The 21,760-nt window shown below is 44.9% G+C and overlaps 1 protein-coding gene across 1 annotated transcript in view; it reads right to left on the bottom strand.

Annotated features, from left to right (window-relative positions):
• The window catches only part of LOC126535659 (uncharacterized), a 316,705-nt gene that overhangs the window by 282,755 nt on the left and 12,190 nt on the right, over nucleotides 1-21,760 (bottom strand). Inside the window, exons 2-4 of the mRNA XM_050182461.3 lie at nucleotides 18,009-18,068; nucleotides 11,483-11,627; nucleotides 4,530-4,726 (exon numbers count right to left, since the gene is read on the bottom strand). Coding sequence (XP_050038418.2) covers nucleotides 4,530-4,726; nucleotides 11,483-11,627; nucleotides 18,009-18,068 — 402 coding nt within the window. The remainder of the gene's footprint in view (nucleotides 1-4,529; nucleotides 4,727-11,482; nucleotides 11,628-18,008; nucleotides 18,069-21,760) is intronic.

Below are 21,760 nucleotides of genomic sequence, written 5' to 3'. Positions count from 1 at the left end.
CTAACGTATCAGTGTAAACGTGGCCACTATCGTTGCCGCTCGCAATTTGTTGCGTGCCGACGAGTGCAGACGAGACGAATCGAAAGACACCTTTTATGTTGATGTTGTTGACCAAAACCATTATGAAGCCTACAAATAATAAAGCTGAGGCAAGTTTGGTTGTAGCTTTTTTTTCATGGAAGTGCGGAAAGTGATGAAAGGAATAAAATAGGGCATCTTAGAATGTTTGGTGCATGCAGACCGCTTGGTATGTTTTCAATAGTCGTTCGCGTAGCGTTCAACAGATGGTAAGCGCGATCATCATTAGCTAGACTTGGCACACGACATATCACTGCGACAAGTGCAGGGTGCGATCATTACATGAGTGCGATCATTATGCGAGTAAATAAGGTAGCTCAGCTTTCAGTTCTAAGCTTCATTTCTAGTACTCTGAGCCCGTTTCCTTGTTCTACTTATCTGCACAATCCTGCTTCTTTAGCTTCCTTAATTGCGATACGTATCTTCCGCATCAGAACTATGTTGAGGTTTATTCGTAATCGTGTTGCCCCACGGCGTTCGTGTCGTCCACTTCTCTTCTTTTGTGCCCGTGTCTGCACGCCTTACCCCCCTTTTTGGATTATGAATCCTTACCAACTAGCTCAGCTTGCTGTCGTTCCAAGATTGGCCTTTGTAGTCAAATCTCTGAAGCACAGTGCTGCAACCAAGGCAAGGCCTCTGATATCACTGTTCAATGTGTAATCTCTGAGGCCACACCTGATGTCTAGGGTCTCTAAGGCCATACTTGATGGCCTTAGAGACAGCATCAACATCAGCATCATATCGACGCCGTGCCAGAGAGCGTTATGGCACCGTGAAAGCGAGGACTCACGTCATTCCCAAGCTCGGATAAAAAAGACGCCGGGTGTTCAGCATAGAAGAAAAATTAGACATTGTCTGTGCTATCGAACGTGTCACGAAGAAGTCGGCGCTGGCACGGGACAAGGATCTGCTGTTGACTACGGTGTATGGTATTTGGAATGCGAAGAAGTTGCTCGGCAGCGCTGCTGCGACCGCGAAGACATGTCAGCTACGAGGTTCGACTTTTCGCCATCGTTGCCTCTGTTGTTGCCGAAGTGTCGCCTAACAACAATGATGACGACAACACAGAAAGCGACAGCACGGGCGATTCAGGCCCGACAGTGGCAGAAGCTATACGCGTTACGTCAGCCTAATGAATGCAATCGTCGCGATGAGAACAGGGGCGCGATAACGTAACTATTCCAAACGAAAAGTATTCCAAACTCCGGCACCCAGCGATGAAAATGCGCCCCCGGGACTTCTGCAGCACTACTGCGCGCATGCACGGAGAATACGTAACGCCAACGAGGAATCTGCCATGCGAGTGTTTGCCGAGAAGAGGGGGCTGGCTGAAAAGCTGGCACGCAGCTTCAGTAAGTTTGAGGCCGCTGTCGTCGTGCTAGGCCATCGCAGCATCAAACGAAAATAACACTTTTGTCGCGCGAAGTGAATAAATACCGCACGTTTTTTTCCCCTTTCATCGCAGTCTCTCTGAGTTCCATTTTCGACAGGTAAGTGGGCGATCTCATGCTTTTTCGGTTAAACAGTACTACCGTTTAGTACGTACTTTTTCTGAGCTCCGGCCAACTACGGTTTAACGAGGTTTCACTGTACTGTATTTACCCAATTAAATGCGCGTCATATTTCTTTTCAGGAAAATTGCTTCAGAAATTGCCTGCATGGTGCAATCAGAACTTGTATGACAATTACCATTTCCACATTCATGTCAATTTTTCGTGGCTGTGCGAAAGTAACTTTGTATAAATAGCCCCATTTATCCACACATTGTTTATATTTATATTGTTTTTCTAATACATGTGCTCATCTTGTATTTATGCACGCATTGCTACGTGTTGCCTAAGAAACCAAGGGACACAGGCCTAGTCAAGCTGATTTTATAGTTTTTTGTCCATGCCCCTGTCATCTGTACGTTGTATAGATACGAAATAAAGTTCAAAGTTCGGTTCAAGTTCAAAAACCAAAACTTCATTTGAGGCATTCGTATGCTTTGCCGCATAACGGGGCCGTATTGCGGCAAAGCAGATTTTAAATACCATGCAACGAAGCTGACTTTTAAAACCTAGCCGCCATTGTGCAACCCATATTTGACCATATCACATTTTTGTTTCTAAAAAATTGGGTGCACATTAAATTTCTAGTTTGTTTAGGAGCTTTGCGATTCCTACATTAGTTTTCTGCTTCGGAGATACAGAAAGTGGGCACGAGATTGATTTGGGATGTGTTAAAAACAGGCAAATACAGTCGCCGACCGATTTTCCGGACTCCAAAAATTTGGACATGCTCGATTATTCGGTCTGCTTCGCGGCACCACCATTCTCCCTATAGACCATAATGTATAACTGCCGAAAGTTCGGACACCTTGCAACCTCTCATCTGATTTTTCGGACACTCCTTGAGCCAACTCGATCGAGAGCACCATGCATCGACTCTGACCGGTGCGTGGTTCGACTAGCTGAGCGCCATTTTTGTTTTGAACGGAGCCTCCTTGCTGCTCCACGAAGTGGCGCTACTGGAAATCCCCGCTCATCATCATCGTTTCTGCCTGGTTCGATAGAGTTGCTACAGCAGTTCCAGTCTCAGCTTAGTAAGCCATGTCAAGACAATCCAGCAACCAATTTGCTTGTTTCTTCGTGCACGACGCTGCAAGCATAGAGTTTCCTACAAAAATTACTAGAGGGAACTCTGGCGCTAGTGTCTACGGGAGCTGCAATGGGAGCGGTTGTCCCAGCATGGGAATTATGGGAAGTACATGGATTTGCCTAAAGTTCGTCATTTTGGCTTCAAACGGCTTGGTGACTTTGTAAACTCGTCATTTTCAACAGTGTATTGCATAATAAATAATTGAATAAACATCATTAAAATTGCCCGACGCCAGGATTTGAACACAGGGACTCTTGCACGGAAGCCTGATATTGAAACCATTAAGCCACGGACGCATGTATCGACAAGCGAATGAAACGCCCTTATGAATTTATTGCAGGCATGCCAGTGCCTTGAGACGCTTGGCGCGTTTCGATTTGGCCGCCTGGACAAGCTCAATCGCTGCAATTCATAGCAGTTGTACGCATTCATGTCGTCTTCTGCACTTCAAAGAATATAGATTGCGCTGAAATATACGACAATAAGATTTATATAGCGTAATATACAAAGCCACAAGAACGTCTAGATCCACAAGCACGAAGATCAGACAAATCCACGTACTTCCCATCATTCTCATGGTAGGACAACGACTGAAGCACCAAAGTTCCCTCTAGTTATTTTTGTAGGAAACTATGGCTGCGAGTAGGCTACGTTTTTCGTTTGTGCGATTGGTGTCGGCGTGGTGGTGTTTGCTTTGTGAGCTGTGTCGAGGTTGCGGTGATCCAACGCGGCATACGAAAACATCGCGTCAAGTGTCTAATGGCACCGACAGTGCCCACACAGACTGCGCTGCAGCATGCCGGAAAGCGGGTGCCGGGAGGCCTAGGATTTGTCGCCTTCTGATGTGCTCCCTACTGACGCCGAAAATGTTCTGCGGAAAACCGCGCAGCGCTTGCATTGCGATTCCGGACACCGTCTCATTTGACAGTTTCACAGGTGCTGACACTGCTGTACTGACATGTGCAGAACTCGATGACGGCAAGATCATTTGTCAGGTTTCTGCTGCACGGCCGGACGATGACTCCGAGTCGGAAGATGACGCACCATGTGCTACACTGCCGTCGCATGCGGAGCATGAACAAGCAGTGACTGTGCTCTCAGCCACCTATAGTGGCCATACGACCCTCTCCGAGATTCAGGCTTATCTGATTGCGCATAAACCGAACAGCGTGCAACGGCGCATTCACGATTTTTTCAAGCTTACTGCCGAGCCCGAATAAGTGAAAATAAAGGATTTCTTTTTTTTTCTTTTTTTTTCTTAATCTGCTTTTTCGGACACCTGTTTATTCGGACATTTCCGCAGTCCCCGTGAAGCCTGAATAAACGGTCGGCGACTGTACTGCCAAATTAACCAGTAGTGCGTTCTGACTTTTTTTTTTTTTGCATCTTGTTTCATTTTACTTGCCAATTAATTCAACTAATTTCATTGGTCCTGTTAGGGCCAAATTATCAGAAAGCGGCTGTACTGTAGGTGATGCACGCATTTATTTCAAACATGCAAGAAAATTGTGGAGCTGGTTTCTCGCCCTTTAAGCAGTTAGCCAATACAATAGGTTCTTTGGTGACTGGGTCAGAGATTCGTCACAACTGCGTTCAGCTGCTAATATGTTTATGTGGTTTCACTGTACTGCTTATCACTCCTGTGCTGTATGAACAGCAATTCTGGCAGGGTACATATATAACCTAGGATTCACTAGAGTACTCTCTGCGTGAAACAGCAGCCAGTGATATCCTGAAGAACAGCACTCTGCAAGCAAAGCACCCTGTGACACCAGGAATGTACCGAGAGAGTTTCAAAAGTGCAGACAAACCTCAGTGCCCCCTCAAGCAAGTTGGTGGGCTCAGCACGTCGATCGATGCCTCCCTGGAGGACGCGCGATGCACCGCGGGTGTCTCCAGATGCTTCCAGTTGCTGCGCCCAAGTGGCATAGAAGTGGGCCTGCCGCACCCCGATGTCAGTCTCAAACATTGCCTTGAGCACGGCCAGGGGCTCTGGCGACTGCTCAGCCTGCACAGAGCATATCACGCCTTCATAGAAAGGCTACAATTCGTTTGGCAGGCACAGCCGTCTGGACTTGAACCTAAGGTGGCAATCGTTTTCTGGGTAACAGAGCACACCTTGTATCACTTCCACCCTCCTGGCACACAATTCTTTACATCAAAGCAGAAGCGAAAAGTTAACGTGGGTCAATCGCTCTAAAAATTTGCAGAAATGAAATGATGCTTCTATTTCTTTTAGGCTACGGTGTTGATCTCAGAGATCAGTGCGCACTGCACGTTTCACGACTCACGCACATTGCCTTCCATAATCTTCATGAGAATTTTTACCTGAACAGCATAAACACGAGATACAAAAACTCAGGCACATTGACGGGCCTTCACAGTGGCAAATCTGGCTATATAGCAATAAGAATGAAAGGCGGCGTAGTTGGTTTGACTTCACTGTGGAAAATTTTACGCACACTAAACAAGGACAACAAAAAAAGGCCACAAAGACCTGCACAGAACTTACAATCGAACTTTATTTCTAAAACGTCCCATATACAGTCAAATCTCAATCATTTGAACTGGAAGGGACCCGAAAATGTGTTCAAATGAAAAGAATTTTGAATTAAAACAATGACTTCTTTTTGAAGTATTCCTGCACTATAGCAGGATGCACGAACTGTGAGAGTCGTGAAATATCATGGCACGCAAGCGCACAGCGAGCGAAGATCACAAAACTACCCACACCGGCAAATGCTCGCTTCCCAATAACGGCAGAAAGGAAAACTTCAAGGAGCGGGCTAAGCTGACGCCGCCGGCATGGAGGCGTGCACACGCAGAGACTGTCGAAGATGAGGGAGTTGCAAGGAAGTTGAGAGGGAAGCATATCGGCGTTCCTGCAAGCTTGCTTGATGGCGCTACTTACCTCTGCCACCTACTGCCACTGAAGTAGCAGAAATGACCAGGCCAGGACTGGGCCTCCGCTGCTGCTTCCCTCTGCAGGCTTGGGTATTTTTTCGTTCGTCTGCTGACAGATTGGCGCTGTGTTTACCTTCTTCGTCCTCTATTCTTAACTAGAGTCATGTCTTATCAAGACGACGAAGTCGTCACCGCTGATCGTAATCATGTTGGTGTGCTCCCTTCTGTTATGGTGTCACCACGTTCAAAAGACAAGGAGAATGAGGTACTGGGTGTCACCTTCGCATCCTTGTATTCAAGGTCTGTCTTGTCATACAGAATCGGATATGGCGCACTGTCTCCAACCTTTTTGTCAGGATGTCTCGGGTTAAATGCGCGACTGTAGAAAAACAAGCGCGAACGAGACTAACCAAGTCAACCAATACAAGTACGAGTCAGAGTTCACGTGAGCAGACGATAGTGCGAAACAAGTGGTCTGGCTGAACCAGACACGAGTACGAATACAGCGGTCGGGCAGGTCTGTATGATACTTGTTTCCCACGCGTATGTCACTGCAGCGGCCACTCTTATTGGTCTCCGCCGCTCCTGGCTCGCTTGCCACTGCGGCGAGTCACAAGATATTGGCCCAAGACCATTCCCTCATGCAGTCCACGTTTTGCCACTAGTGTGTCTGGGACATTATGGCAAAACGCAGAAAAGGCAACCTTGCCATTCGAGAGAGGGTAATATTTCCGCCTCAGGTTTCCCCGCCCGTGCCGTTGAGGGGCTTCTCCTAAGCCTTTCCTCTATGGTGGGGTCAGAGCAATACTAGTCAGGGGTGCCGCTACGTGATTTGGCACACTGCTGAGAGCAATGCCGGAGCGCGGTATGTTCGAATTAACCGACGCAAATGCTTCCACATTCGAATTACCAGGCGTTCTTGCCCATTGGAATACGCATAACTTTGACAGGTCTGCTGCGTCAGTTCGAATAAACTGGAAGTTCGAACATGGTTCGACTGTATTAACAGGTTAACAGTCTTAGTAATAAGTGCTAGATGCGTCATGTGTGCCAGTTTTTAGAATGTAAAGGAAATGTAATGTACAAAATTTCTTTCACACATGGGCAGTACTATCTCGGTCAGACTGTCCAGTGCATTAAGTGTAAGGTTAAGGGGGAATGAGGGTCCTAAAAAAAGTTTATTTGTTATCCTATCTCGATGAAAATCGGCATGTGTGTGCATCATTGAATGGATATCTTAAATCTGCTAACAGATTTAAAATATCTCATTTAGAGAAGAAGTTATGACAAAATCCCACATTGTAATTAGGTAATTTTTTACGGTTCCATTATGGCAACTTAAAATTCAAAAAGGTACTTTTCAGAACTATGTGGTTTTTCTTGAAGGCCCACCCCGTAGGCTAAAGCTAATTAAATGTCAATACAGCTGTTTCATTGATCAGAAATAATTTTCAAACTTGGAAGGTAAGAATTAGCTTTGATTAATTAGCTTACTTATCAAATAATTACAATTGCATCAAGGTTATGAAAAAAATAAAAGCTTTAGCCTGCAGTTCAGTTGTTACTGAAAAGAATGATACCAAGTTTGTTTAAATCTGTTCATGGAAACTTCCTCAAAACTTCCGTAAGGCAGAGGCACTTCAAAAAAATAACAAAGCTGAGAAAATTGCGTTCAAAGTCTTGAGAACATTTGTAATTTTATCTGTTAAGCCTGTAAGAAAAACAAACGCTTCAGAATGAAGCTCTATTTCTGCTGAACAAAATAAAACTAGATTGATTAAAATTGGTTCAGTCAGACATGACCAAAACATTCGTACCGCAAAGGCATGTGACAAAAAATAAAAGTGAGTCACTTCACGGTGTTCAGCCACTTTACAGCAGTCCTGGATAGTAGTCCTAGCTCACATTGGGCTTGTCTCTTGGCCATCCTCTTCTTGAGCTTTTCGCCCTGTGTGCCCTTTGTTGGCCTTGCACAGCCTCCTTTGGATGAGGCAGCTCCCAGGGCTGTAGCCAAGCTGCCCTGCAATCGCTCGGCTGGTTTCTACCATTCCCTGGTTGAAACGCGAGACTGCTCCTGCAACAGCCCTTTCCACAGCGAGCAGAGGCTCGTGGGTGTTTTTGGAGCTTTGACTCCAGATAACAGAGTGTAGGGTATCTATCACATTTTGGGTCATCTCATCAGCACAACGGTGCAAGAAGGCACGGTCACCGAGCCTTGCAAGGACTGGCTCCAGAGAAGTACAGACAGAGACTGGCAGTGAACTTTTGTGGGATGGTGGTTTTTCATGGCTGGCATGTGCACGGTTATAAAAGCATCATGAACTGGAACCTTCTGGACAGTGACTGTGGTCTGGGGCATCATCTGTGGATGTCATATGGAACGGTGCGGTATTCACTGCCTACTGCATGGCTGGGAGGTCATGCTTGTGGCTTCTCAGAGCGTATCCATAATACGCTGCGATTTTCTTGACCTTGTCTTGGGTGAGCCTTCCCTTTCCACCCCAAGAGACTCCCCTCGCGTGTTCTTTTTCTCCTGCAAGGTGCAAAGAGCAGTCCCCATCCTCTTGTGAACATGGTCGACGCAGTCCTTTTTCTCTATGTCAATACATCCATAGACACCCTTTTCTTTCGAAGCATGGGATGTGCAGCTTTCGCCATCTGAAAGGGTGGTTGTATAGCGCAGTCTATTCTTTTCTAGAGAGCGCCTGAACAGAATCAGGGCAGCCTCAACCTCCATACGTCCGGCATTGCAGTCTATATTTTTTAGGCACTTGTGGTTGACTGCCCAGTCACTACAGCCATCATCACTTGGGTCAGGTGCCCCCGGGCAGTCGCAGCAGTACCTAGACAACACAACGTGGTCTAACACCAGGCCCATGTACAGTTGAATGATGCACCCAACAGCAATGTTTGATTTGTGTCCACGAGTCTTCCACATGCCGTCAAAAATGATGTCAACATTCCCAACCGGACTGAAGAAGTCCTTGTAGAGGGTCTTGACCACCTCTACACTTGCCATTTCTGTGGCTGTAGCAGCTACTTGGCAATTTAATAATTTAATTATGGGGTTTTACGTGCCAAAACCACTTTCTGATTATGAGGCACGCCGTAGTGGAGGACTCCGGAAATTTGGACCACCTGGGGTTCTTTAACGTGCACCTAAATCTAAGTACACGGGTGTTTTCGCATTTCGCCCCCATCGAAATGCGGCCGCCGCGGCCAACAGCTACTTGGCAAGCTACTACCATGGTGTCCATATGTCCCCTGAAGGTTTTATGATGAAGGTCACGGTGGGAGAGGTTCAGGGTGGCACAGAAGTCCGCAAGCGCAGTCACTCCCTTTCCGATGCTCTGGATACCTTTCACGGCCCTTACATTTATCTCAAAGGGCGTGATCGCGGATGGGCCATCGACTCGCGGTAACGAAAAATGGGGCTTGGCGAAGTCACAACCAGAGCACACGAGCGCCAGCTTTACTGCCAGGTCGTACTGGCTTTTGCTGCACTTAGAGAACTATAGACTGACCGTCCCGAACTTGGTACACATACCAGTAGCAAAAAATTTTTGCATCACTTTCGTGTCGACGATGACTAATTCCATGCCACGATCGTTGTCGTCACTCGCCATGACGTCTAGCAGGTTGAACTTTCGCGAAGTCGCCGGAATCTCTGCCAAGGAAGATTTCACATTTTTTTCATGTTCTTCGCGCTCTGCACACTCCTCCTCAGTGTAAAGCACAGTGTCCATGCGCTCTGTGCGCAAACTTGGCCCAGGCACGTCATTGTTAATGCGCTCAGTGCACGAGCTTGCTCCAGCAGCATCAAGCGGCGGCAAACGAGCTTGTGATGGCACCGAAGTCAACGATGTTGAACATGGCCCAGCCGTACTGACCACAGAAGAAACAGCCGGCGGCACCATCAAAGTTTTAATTTTCACCGACGCGATGTTCTTCGTCCAAATGCATTTTTTTTTGCTGCACGCTTTCTGCAAGCTTACTTTAAACAGGCATCGCGGGCCATCAAAGCGCGTGAAACAAAACAAATTCTGCAACGCGGGTAAACTCACGGCAACGAAAAAAAGCTCGCGACAACAAAGGGAAACACGCATCTAGGATGGCAAAGCGAGCAGTAGCAGACGCTTCAAATTACAAGGCCTGGCTGTGCCGGGGAGGCCAGGAGAGGAGGCGCGTCAATCGGAGGGCTGCACTTCTCCGCGCGATATTACTTCGCTGCACTTCACCCCACATTTTCATCCCCTCCAATAAGAATTTCATCTCTCTGCGCAGTGACGTCGCGCGCACTATACCCAATCGGCGTCCTCCTCATCACTTTCAAAAGGTGCCGACTGCAGCGGCTCTACAAGCTGTAGATTGGCTTGAAGCGCGCCAAATTCAAACGCTAGGAAGCAGCTTTGTAACAAGACCAAGATGGCGCCGATCGGTTGTCGTCGTGCGGAGCTACAGTGGCTTGAAGTCAGGCCAAATTTCCGAATTCAGGCGTTAATTTTAGTCTTCCCACGCTTTAAAATTATTGTTTTTTAGCATTTGCTCACGGAATTCAGCCATAATATTTTGCCAGAGCATACTTTGGACTATAAAGACTTAGAAATCGGGTTTCCAAAATTTTTTTACTATTTTTTTGCTATATTGAGGCCCACGTCCCCCCTTAAGGGAATGCCTGGCCAGCTTGAGTGGAAGGCCCTACTCACATTTAGCAATGCACTGCGCTCAATGCTCATTGAGCTCATGTAAGTCATTTTTTTACCAAACTGCTCTTTTGTATGTTAATCCTAATCGGGCAATGAGGGAAATTGTAGAAGCTTGGCACATATCAAGACTGCAAGGAGCATGTGTTAGCCATCCGTCTATCGCTTTGAATGACAGCGAAATTAACTTGCTCAACAATAGAAGATAGTGTGTCAATTATGCTGCCTTTCTGAATGTTATGTGGAATGGATGCTCTGTTGCTCATGCACAGTGATCATGAGATGGTTCTTGAGCGTGTATATACGAGATGTTCTAGGAACAAAGTTCACCTGTCAGTACTACGCTGGTTGTTGTGTCCTTTTCTTGTCTTCGTTTAGTGTGCGCAAAGTTTCCACACTGGCTATATAGCACTCGCTTGACTCCATGCAATTGAGCGGATCCACATTTCATCACTTGTTCTTGCAGTATGGCAATTGCATACCAGTCACCTGCATCAGTGCAGAGTTTGATGCTTCTCCTTGAAGCTGTGAATGGTGATCTAGTAGCTGTGACTTCAGCTGATGATGGTCGACTTAAGAAGCAAAATTTTTTTTTCTAGCTAAACCTTGCCCAAACAGTATAAAGCCAAAGTACATGCTGACCAATTTGGCTCGCCTAGTTGGCATTCAGAAAATTTGTGCCTGCATATGGGCTGTCTTTGTTCTAACAAGGTGCATGGACAGCACTTGCGATGATTGAAACTTATAGCCTGTGAACCCAAACATTACCCCTAGGGTCATCAACATGGTCTGTGTGTGATCTCAGTTCCAACCACCAAAGAGAAATAACAAGCAACATTCAACTCAAGTATGAGCACAATCCAATGCAGTTGGCTTCATCTGAAGGCCACATTTGCCATCACAAAAAAGAAGTACAAATGAAACCTGACGGCAAAAGCAGCAAGGGATAAACTCAGCCACTTATCATACATGTTAATGTGTCCCCCTTCCTATCTTCCATAATAAAATCAAACCAACTGCAGAGTATGCTAATACTATTAAATGCAAACAATACCAGTTAAACACTGCCTCTCATGAAAACAAAGCAAAAGAATCCAACTGTAAATAAAAGAGCTGATAAAGAAGCGGTTACAAAATGATCCCAAAGGAGCACCCACATAGCGTATCCAAATGTCAACGTAGCGTTTGTCGTTGAAGAGCTCGGTGTTTGTCTTGAACTGCACAATGGCCTGCTCAAGCAGCTGCCGCAGGTTGACACCATGTCCACCCGTCACATGGTGCTGCTCCACCCACAGCACATACCTGGCGAACAAGCACGACAAGGAGTACTTATTTACTATTTACATTGAAGCACAAGTAAACCTTGTTATTAAGTCACATCACATCTGGCGAATCTCAGCAAAACATGAGTAACACCAGCAAAAGCTTTAGATCTACATAGTCATGTTTTATACTTTGTTATAGTATCTGCATTCATTATATCGTGGGGCTGGACTGCAATCCCAAAAAAATTTAATTCTGGCGTTTTGCGTGCCAAAACCACAATTTGATAATGAGGCACATCGTATTGGGAGACTCCAGATAAATTTTTTTGCGCTTTGCACAGGCTTATAGAACAGAAGGTATATCAAAGTGCACATTCCTGGCAGCTATACTAGGTAATAAAGAAAGTAGGGGGAAAATAGCATACAGTAAAACATTCCTAATTCAGATTTCATGGAACCGAAAAAGATGTCCGAATTAACCTAATTTATATTATTGAGGGTATCAAGAAAACAATAAACAAATACTTACTATCTCAACACTTATTTAATGAATGAATATGCAAATCCTGTTTCTATATTGCACAAAAGCAATGCAGAAGCTGCAATTTTCATGATCTCATCTGATTAGCGCTCACAGCGGCAAAGGTCTCGCAACTTCCTTCGCAGTGTGGCTGCGGCGAGAGTCTTCATCTGAAACATTGTTTTCATTGCTGTGGGCACATCCCGATTATTTTTAAGCCAGTGAGCTGATCACCAACAGATTGTCGATCCAAAGCAACATAGCCAGTGCACTTCATCCTTGACAGCTTTGCTTTGTGTCGAAACGAAACTATGTTTGCCGTGGTCGTTATCAACACGATCATGGATGGCGACTACGCATTTATGAAGGCATGCAGCCAACACATTATTATGCACGGCGTCAAACGCAAAAATAAAGGCTTTAAAAGCCCAAATAGGGATGAATTCATATACAATTTTTGCTGATGACCATGGCAATGCATACGCTGTGGCTTCGTTTCGGTTGGACGTTACAGCCGTCTGCTTTTTTGTGACACTCCCCGAAGGCACACTCTCCAAATTAACTGATGTGCGGCCAAATACAAACGAATTAACGAGTTATTGCATTCAATAATGAATACGCCTGCCGGGACCAAGAGACGAGTCCAAATTATCCCATTTTCAGAAATAACGAGGTTTAACTGTTTTGTACATTGCCATACTAATGCTACAGTGATCCTGACAGGAAAGGGAAAACAAATGACAAATTAAACACAACGGTGCACTCAGGGTGAAACTAAGTGTACACTAAACATTAGACATTAATGACATACGTCGAAAAATATGAACTTGTGCAAGGCTCTATCACTGCATGATCATAAGCTTATTAAAAGAGACAGGTCAAGCTGGTATATCTCAAAGCGCTAGTATGGGCAGCATTCAATGGGCGCCCTAAGCTGCTACTAGCTTGTAAATTTGCTTTACAATGGAGCTTGCAAGGCACTCCGCAAAAGGACAGTGAAGAGCAAGAGCACACAGCCACATTCTGAAGGCGACAAAACGCAAAAACACTCGCGCAAATGAACTTAGGTTCATGTTAAAGAAACCCAGTTGACCAAAAGATATCTGGAGCCCTGAACGTCAGCATCCCCCATAACCGACTGTGCAGTTTTGGGGACATAAGAACTGATTTTTTTTTTTTTTTCGCTTGATGGATAAGGTTGGTCATTAGCAGAGAAAAGGAAGCGCAGCTTCTCTTTCTTGAGAGGTTTAGCCATTATGTTATATATCATATATGAGGCATTTACTTAAAAGATACATGGCAGATGACTCGGGATGGTTGGCGTTCCCTGGGAACAGGACAAAGGCAGCCAGCCAAAAGTCCTTTCCCTTCCTTCTGTCTTCTCCATAGTCATTCACGCCTTTTCTGAACTCTGCTGCGAGAGCTCGTGACAATGTCCTATGTCATATAGGCACTATATGTCAGCACAACATCATCGAATTCAACATGTTTTCATGTTCTGTCCATAAAATAAACGTTCAATGAAAGTTCTCCATACTTGCTAGCTGTAATCTTTGGTAAATACAGAGTTCAAGGTAATGCTTCATCATCAATAAGCTATGAAACAGTCCTGAGCAAATGCTGTACAAATCTCAAGATATCTCAATAACTAGTGCCCATCTAAACTTGTCCTAGATTTTTCATCTTTTACAGTGAATCTAAAGGGGAGTTCCACAATGGTTCCCATGCGGAATGCAGTGGGTTTGTCGGTATCCAATTTCAATAAACGAACAAATGACGCTGGAGCTCGACCAGGCTTCAGTGGTAACATGCAATCAGAGACCGGCATCAATGAGCTATCATGCCAACAATGCTCCCCTAACAGGCCATGAGAATGTGCAGGCAGATGCTGGTATAGCAAGCGCAGCATGCAGTAACATGTCTGATTTAATGGAAAGTTTGAAAGGATTAGAAGTAACACGAAAAGGGCTCTACTTAAATTGAGGACAACGCAACGAGCTATGGAAAGAGGAATGATGAAGAAAAGAGCAGATTGGGTGAGGGAACAAACGCGAGTTAATGACATCTTAGTTGAAATCAAGAAAAAGAAATGGGCACGGGCAGGACATGTAATGAGGAGGGAAGATAACCAACGGTCATTGAGGGTTACGGACTGGAAGCGTAGGGGGCGACAGGAAGCATAGCAGGGGGTGGCAGAAAGTTAGGTGGGCGGATGAGATTAAGAAGTTTGCAGGGACAACATGGCCACAATTAGTACATAACCGGGGTAGTTGTAGAAGTATGGGAGAGGCCTTTGCCCTGCAGTGGGCATAACCAGGTGGATGATGATGATGATAGAAGTAACAGCTCTCCAAATTTTTAGTACTAATTATGCAGGAGCGTTGACAGACACTACGATCGACGTAGTGTCACAAAGCGCATCTGCAAAAGTAATGAGGGTAGGCACGTGCGCACATAGCACCCTCCTGTTCAAGCATCATCTGCTGGGCAATTGCATTGCGCTTAAAACCCCACTCATCCAGTTCCAACGCTAGCACAAATGCATGTACACTTATGCTCTTGCACAAGTGCCACATAACTTAACTGCCATATTCCGTGGATCTTGTGTGCACACCATGGTCACAATAAGCTGTTACAAAAGATAGAAAGCTCATAAGCAGCAGGGGCTATGCTATGCTGAATGGAATAGCCTAGCAGACCAGATTCAGACAGGACGTGCAAATGCACCACTTCTCACCACTTTCACAGATGTGCTCCGTGACACAGAACTGACCCCTGTGTCGGTTGGTGCTCCCACAATACTATTAAGAACATGGAGCCCCCTCTGAAGGGAATGAGAACTCGCATACAGTACTGTGTAAACAAGTATTCACTGTCTGATGTATGGGTTGCTTAGATTGACATATATTATAGAAAGGGCTTTTTTTTCTTATTTGCAAAAACTATGTTCACAACATGGCCGACCTTTCTGGCATTTCAGAATTGCAGTTTGCAAATCCAGCTCAACATTCAGCTTTAGTGTCCCTTTAGCAACATTTCCTCTGACTTCTATCATTTATTACGAGAGATTAAGATTACACTCGAGTGGCAGCACCAGGTGATTCATGTTACCAGCGCAAGGAAGCAGGACACAAAGGGACGTAAGGCACCATAAGCACGGAGCTACAACTGAAATCTATTGAAGACCAGGCAAAAACATGCTCATTTTTACCATACCTGCATGCCACTTGTATTCTGACTTGCATACATTTCCTTCTGTGTGATAGCTACAGAAGTAGTGCTAGTGCAGTTATCACCTTTGTTTTTGATGTAAGGAAGCCTCAAAGACCAATCTATTAGGCTCCTACCTAAACCTACATAATATTCGAACGCAACCAAAAAGTGCGTGATACTAAGATCTTCAAATATGATGAACAAGATGTGCTGGCCCTGCTGTTGCTCCTCAGCCTATCACTTGGGCACCTTCCAGCCGGACCAGTATAGCTGATCACTGCCGAAGATGTCAGCAACTAGTTGTAACGTATAATCAAGGGCTGCACTTAATGAATGGCACCTGCAGACTCTTTATTGTTCCCAGTTTGTTCAATGAACACCAAGCTTCCCTTGGAGCAAGATACACTGCTGACGTTTTATTAGATGCTCAGAACCGACTCACTAAATGCTCAGAATTTAATTTCCAGGAGACATTACAGCCTAATTACTTGGCGAAACATAAATATACATTACTTGAATAAACTCCACTCGACCTCTTATACTCTCAGTATGAAAAAAAATGAATACAATATCCCTAATGAGGCAGTAAAGTTGATAATTGAGCTAATGGTATATGTTCATGCTGAATAGAAGGGGGGCATGCATATAGAACTCTCAAAGGAGATACAAACACTGCACTAGCAATTGATTATTCCAAAAAATGTAGCCACACCCCTGACATGCAAAAATATCCCTTCCGATTAGATAACGGGTAGCGTGCAAAACAGGGGCCGTATTCTGAAATGTTCACCTTCGGCGATAGTCCCATTCAATAAATCAAGCAACTGCTTACCTGTGATGTCAGCGTGCACTACCAATACATGCTGTCGAACGCTTCACATCGCATGAGAGAGCACACCGTGCGAGTGCAGAGTGGCTCGGGTGTGTTGTTTTCGAGTGTATATAGTGACCGCAGTACGGTTCTGCGCACTAACTACGGTTGGTTACCGCCGCTTTAGGTAAAATAAATTGAATAAGAAAGTGTGAAATGTTTTGTTTTAAATGAATCAACAAATATCGCCACGAAACAATGCATGTAAGACTCCACCACCAACCGAACGCCAAAAGACGTGTTCGTTTATTTAATATACGTCGAGAGCACCCATCGACAACATGACGTTAAAATGACGTAGGACGGAAATACTAGATGGCACTGTTTATCTTCCGGTGTTGCTCAAACCGCCAGTCAGCATGTGCCTTTGGCAGAGGCGTGGCCAAGGCGATAGTTTCGCGGAAGCCGAACGTTTAAGAATAGGGGCCCAGGTGCGCTCGCATTCACCGGTTATTTGGATTAGCAGTGCCAGCTCTTGAGAACTTTCCAAGTAATAAGTGCACTTCGTAATGTCTCCAGACATGAGCAGCACTTTCTTTTTCCTTCCTCTATTGCACGATTTGCGGACTGAATCACCAACAGGACAGTGGTGTTTTCTGCACTTGCACTGTTTAGACAAATTTCACGCCAGTTCACTGGATTAATATATTTCACCTCGAGATGGTCAGCATAGGTGCTCAGGTGAAAGCACTTTAGAGGATCACGACTCCACCCAAAAGAGTGCTTTGAGCGCTGCCATACTGGTAGCGCTCAAAGTACTGGTGAGAACCTCAAGAATAAATAAATTTTCTGAAGTAAATCACTTAACATGAATTCATTTACCTGAGCCCTTTTCCTGTGTGGCACCTAAATGTGTGATATGGCTCTATAAAAGACTATAGAGGGTTAAATAGATATAGTTTCAACAATGGCCTCTCAAGTGTGAATGCATATTCTGAAGAAACCACTTGTGTTCCAACAATTGTGGATTTACAAAATGACCAGTCTGGCATATGTACATCAGATCACACATTAGACAAACAATAAACCTCAGAAACACTACATTCAGCCAGTGAAGCCATATGCTGGATACTGCATTTCCCATCATATTGATCTGGCTTTTTTGAAAGCTTACAGCCCAGCTTAGCACAGAACTCTGCAAGCTTGTTTAGTGCAGAAAAAAAAACGCTTCGACGTCGCAATGGCTGGCTACATTCTTAACAATATGTGCTAACTTAGTGCAGCTACCTGCTGTTACTCAGTGGCACTACACTATTTCTGCGCCACAAGGTTCAGCAAACTAGGGAGGTTATCGAGGCTTTTCACATCCCCAAATCTAATGAGACCTGTATCTTTTTCTGAAGGTTTGCATGAACATTGACGTGTAACTTGAACTGAAAGTACAAGCATGTTTTGTCTGTTAGTTTTCTGCAGTGACGTGAAGTGCTTTTTTTCTGTCGCATGGTGATGCACTGGTGTAGAGCTACACCTTTCGAAATAAAAATTTATTGCAAGTGTAGCGTTGGTGTTATCTCCTTTGTGCGCTGCCCCCTCCTGTTACCTAATGAAGCACTTTTGTGTTGCTAGCAGGCCAACAAATCTGATGGCGTCAAGCAATATTCTTTTTTTTTTTTTACATTTACCTAAAAACAAAAAATATCCCACATGTACACATCATCGAAGCTTTTTCCCTGTGTTCAACACTAACACAATTCACTCTGTTGAACACTTGCAATGAATTTGCACCAATGTAGTCAGAAGCACATCTCTATTATTGCAGCTGAATCGTTCCAAAGTACTGGCTGAAATGGAGCTGAAATGCTGCTCAATGTTACCTGTGGTATACATCCAGCAGGCTGACCCCAGATGTGGTTCTAAGCTCCTCCTCAAACTCCCTGCAAATAAGAGAAAGAATTAAATTCACACGCCAGGCTAAGCATCCTGCAAACATGTCTTAAGATATGTTGAGGGCACTCAAACACAGAAGCAAAGTTTGCTGCAACCTGTCGCAATTCACATTGACATTTAAGGCATGCTTGTCCTTATGATCACTTGTAGATCAGACAGGTAGTCTCCTGGATTACCAAAACATACGATTCTTACCACAAGCTGCACTTGTTGATTCATCAACTGAGTGATTGCCTTTTGGATTTATTCATTGAATGAAGGCTAATGCATTTGGGCTTAATGACCTAAAGCAACGCAGCAACGATTAAAGGTGCTGTCAAAGGGTTTCAGATTAACTTCAACCACTTGATTCACTTTTCCAGTAGCCAGTTACTAAATACATTCAGAAACATTTTGCAGCAAGCTATCTGAAAGCATCTATTTAGCTGGATACGATTTCGAGCTCTTGTACATGACAAGGAATAACATGGCCAGTAAGGACATTTTCTATTTGGCAGTGAATCAAATGTCGGGCTATAGCAAAGCCCAGCACGCAAGGACATCTTGAAAATTTCTCAAAAGCAACAACGTCTGAAGGGAGATAGCACTCAAGATGGCGTGAGAAAAAATTTGCAGGACGCTTAAGCTTCGCCTTAATCCTTTCAGGATTGACTTTTTTCGCCATGTGACCACCCAAGGTCGATTTTGTTTATTGCAGATTTAAATTCATCAGAGGGACCTATTTCAAATAAAAATACCGTATTTTTTTAAGGGTGACCGTAACGTGAGAAAAACATATTTCGCATTGGTATATATGTACTGTTTATTCATGAATAACAACCATAAATATAGGAAATGAACTTATAATTTAAAAAATTTATGCATTGTAATACATACACATAGACAAAGGCTTATAAAAATGCGCACACGAGAATATTTCACAAGTCTCAAATGCTCCCCCTTTTACACTAATATTTACGTCCATAACGTAATCGAACTACGTAGGTGAGCGCACTAATGAAAACTGTCGTTGTGTGCCTGTCAGAAAAGCAAAATGTGTGACAAACTTCCACTAATCCTTCATCTTATCGTAAACCAGGGCAATTAGTTTTCGCGAGTCTCCAAAAAAGGAAACGCATGCACGGCGGCATCGTTCATATATGTACCCCTGTGAGCAATAAACGAGCGAGTAACAGGCAGTAACCCTTTGAGTGATGGGTAACGAGATAGCCATCAGTTTTGCGAGTGCCAGAAGCTGAAAGTGCCCGCGGAACAAAAGCCAAACCGCCGCGTGCCCACGCACATGCCAACACGCGAGTGGTAGTAGACGTGCTGGATCAAACAAACCATGCAACGAAAATCGAGAGAGGGAAATGCAAGGAAAAAATTCCCTGTATTGCCGCATAATGGAAGCACATGCCAGACAAAAAAAAATGTTAGGAAATTGGCGCGTTTTTTAAACGTACAGACGGCGCGGTAAATATACAGCATCGATCATTTTGGACTTGTTCCCGGTGACATATATTTAAGTCATTGACCCTGAAAGAGTTAAGATGGAACGCGATTGCACCTGACTGCTTCACACGTTTCCTGGCAACTGCAGCGTATTACTGTTTACCGAAAAACGCTCGCGGCGAATGCTATGCACAAAGGCGGGCTTTCTGGTCGAAATGCAGCGTCTTGCGGGAGCTGCGATGCGGCAGAGGCGAGCGCCAGCTGGAGGTATTGCAAGGAACCGGGCGCGCCACTCCATGGCCTCCAAGATACTGGCTAGCCGGCGCGTGCACATGGTCGACGCCATCTCTGGCCTATGCACTGTAGAAATGCCGGAAAAGGGGTTCGAGTTTTCACACAACAGAATTGTGTTCTCATACATCCAAATTACAATCCGAGAGCTATCATGTCTGTAGGTTGTGTACAAGCCAGTTTACAATTCTTCCATGTATTTTAGCTTGAGAAATTCAATAATTTCAGTGAATTCCTTGAGTCACATGAACGGCCTGGGTATGTGCTGGGTATGTGTGGCTCGAAAATCTTTTTGCCGAAGCGACGTCCAACATTGTCGCCAGATTTTCTGCAACACGGGCTCCTTAACACTGTCATGTTGCAATTGCAGCATTGGCACATTTACCAACATTGTTCAGCAGCACAGGTATTGTATTCGGGAACCAGGACGTTCAAAGTAGCCTACACATGTCACTATCATTGCTGGTACGATTCCCCAAGCTGCCCATCAAGCAATACAAGGCAGTCTTGTTCTCCGAGATAACAGTCCATATATTCATGCTGCTTTTGACGTAATGCTGAGGTAATGTGGAAGGCGTGGGACCTTTTACACCCCCTTTAGCTACCCAGGAAAGAAGTTCATACCACCAGCATGAGAGAAAGGCTACGAGGTTCTCCCTGTGCAATTAGAAGCAACAGCGCTGAAAATAGCACGCATGAATGAAAAGGAAGGAAAGAAGGACGGACTGCTTAGGCTAGTTGGTCTTGCATTCCAGTGACAGAAAGCTGGCGCAGCGCAAGCAGATACACTGGAATGCGTTTGCAGCTAAATGACCTGTGTAACAAAGGATTGATACATATTGTGAATGCCTTTACAAGGAAGACCACTACAACGAATTTGCCAGTGCAATGAAGGACTTTGCTGTCCCCGCCAGCTGATTTGTTACTTTACAACAAATGACCACACAACAAATGACACTGTGGAGGGCAGTGCCACCACTGCCCTCCACAGATGTCAACGAGGTAGAGTACATATGCTCCAGTTAGCTGTAACCGAGGTGCACTCTGTGCTAGCTGCACACTTGACAAGCGTTCCGATGTCACTAGTAGTCAGAAATTGCTCAACACTGGTTGTAATGCGCCAGCGGGTGCGACGACTGACGAATAAGTCACATTTATGACGATGTGATGATGTAATCGTTACTGACTACATCTTCAAAGCTGCCTAGGGTGGAAAGGACACGAATGTCTACAAAGGCATACTGCCAACCTGAAGATTTGGAAATTCGTAAAACTATTACGATGGGAGGGGGGGGGGGGCAGCACTTCTTTTTTTTAAGGGATTTACCTTTTGCGACAAGCTTACTCACGCTTTCACAACCGCAAGTGAAATCGTGTCTTGGAGAGTAAAGAGCGAAAGCTCCACTGGGGCACTATATAATTTTGCAATAATTTTGCTGTTGCCGACTTTGCCTGCTTCAGAAATTTCTCCATGTAGGTTTGCTCGAAGCAAGTACCACTCTGGTGCCCCTTGACCATCAGCAGACTTTCATGTTTTCTCACATACAGATGAGTGAAACTCCACTTCAGTTTTGTTCACAGTGCTGAATATTCTCTCACAGTCAGCGTTGCTGTGGGGAATGGAGAGAATACATTCTGTAGAACCTGAGTGATCCGTCGACACTTCGACCACTTCCTAACTGCGACCAGTGCACGTCGCACCTTGGCTCATTCAATATGGGCTGGAACCCGATATGTTTGCAAGTTGGCGAACTCGACTTCATGCCCGTCGTTTGCTTCTTTTGATTCGCCACTTCGCTGGGATAGGATAGCAGGAAACGCCATAATAAAATTATGTGCACTGTTTAATGAAGCAGTTTCCAGAGCTTGTACCTGAGCAACTTCAGCCATTTTGAGATTGATGTCTTCTAGCGGGAATTTGTGGCGAATGTAATCGCATGCCGCCGTTAAGTAC

This window comes from Dermacentor andersoni, chromosome 7, assembly GCF_023375885.2.
Source record: "Dermacentor andersoni chromosome 7, qqDerAnde1_hic_scaffold, whole genome shotgun sequence".
Classification (NCBI taxonomy): Eukaryota; Metazoa; Arthropoda; class Arachnida; order Ixodida; family Ixodidae; genus Dermacentor; species Dermacentor andersoni.
The sequence above is the reverse complement of the archived record's forward strand: the minus strand, read 5'-3'. Positions and strand labels throughout refer to the sequence as shown.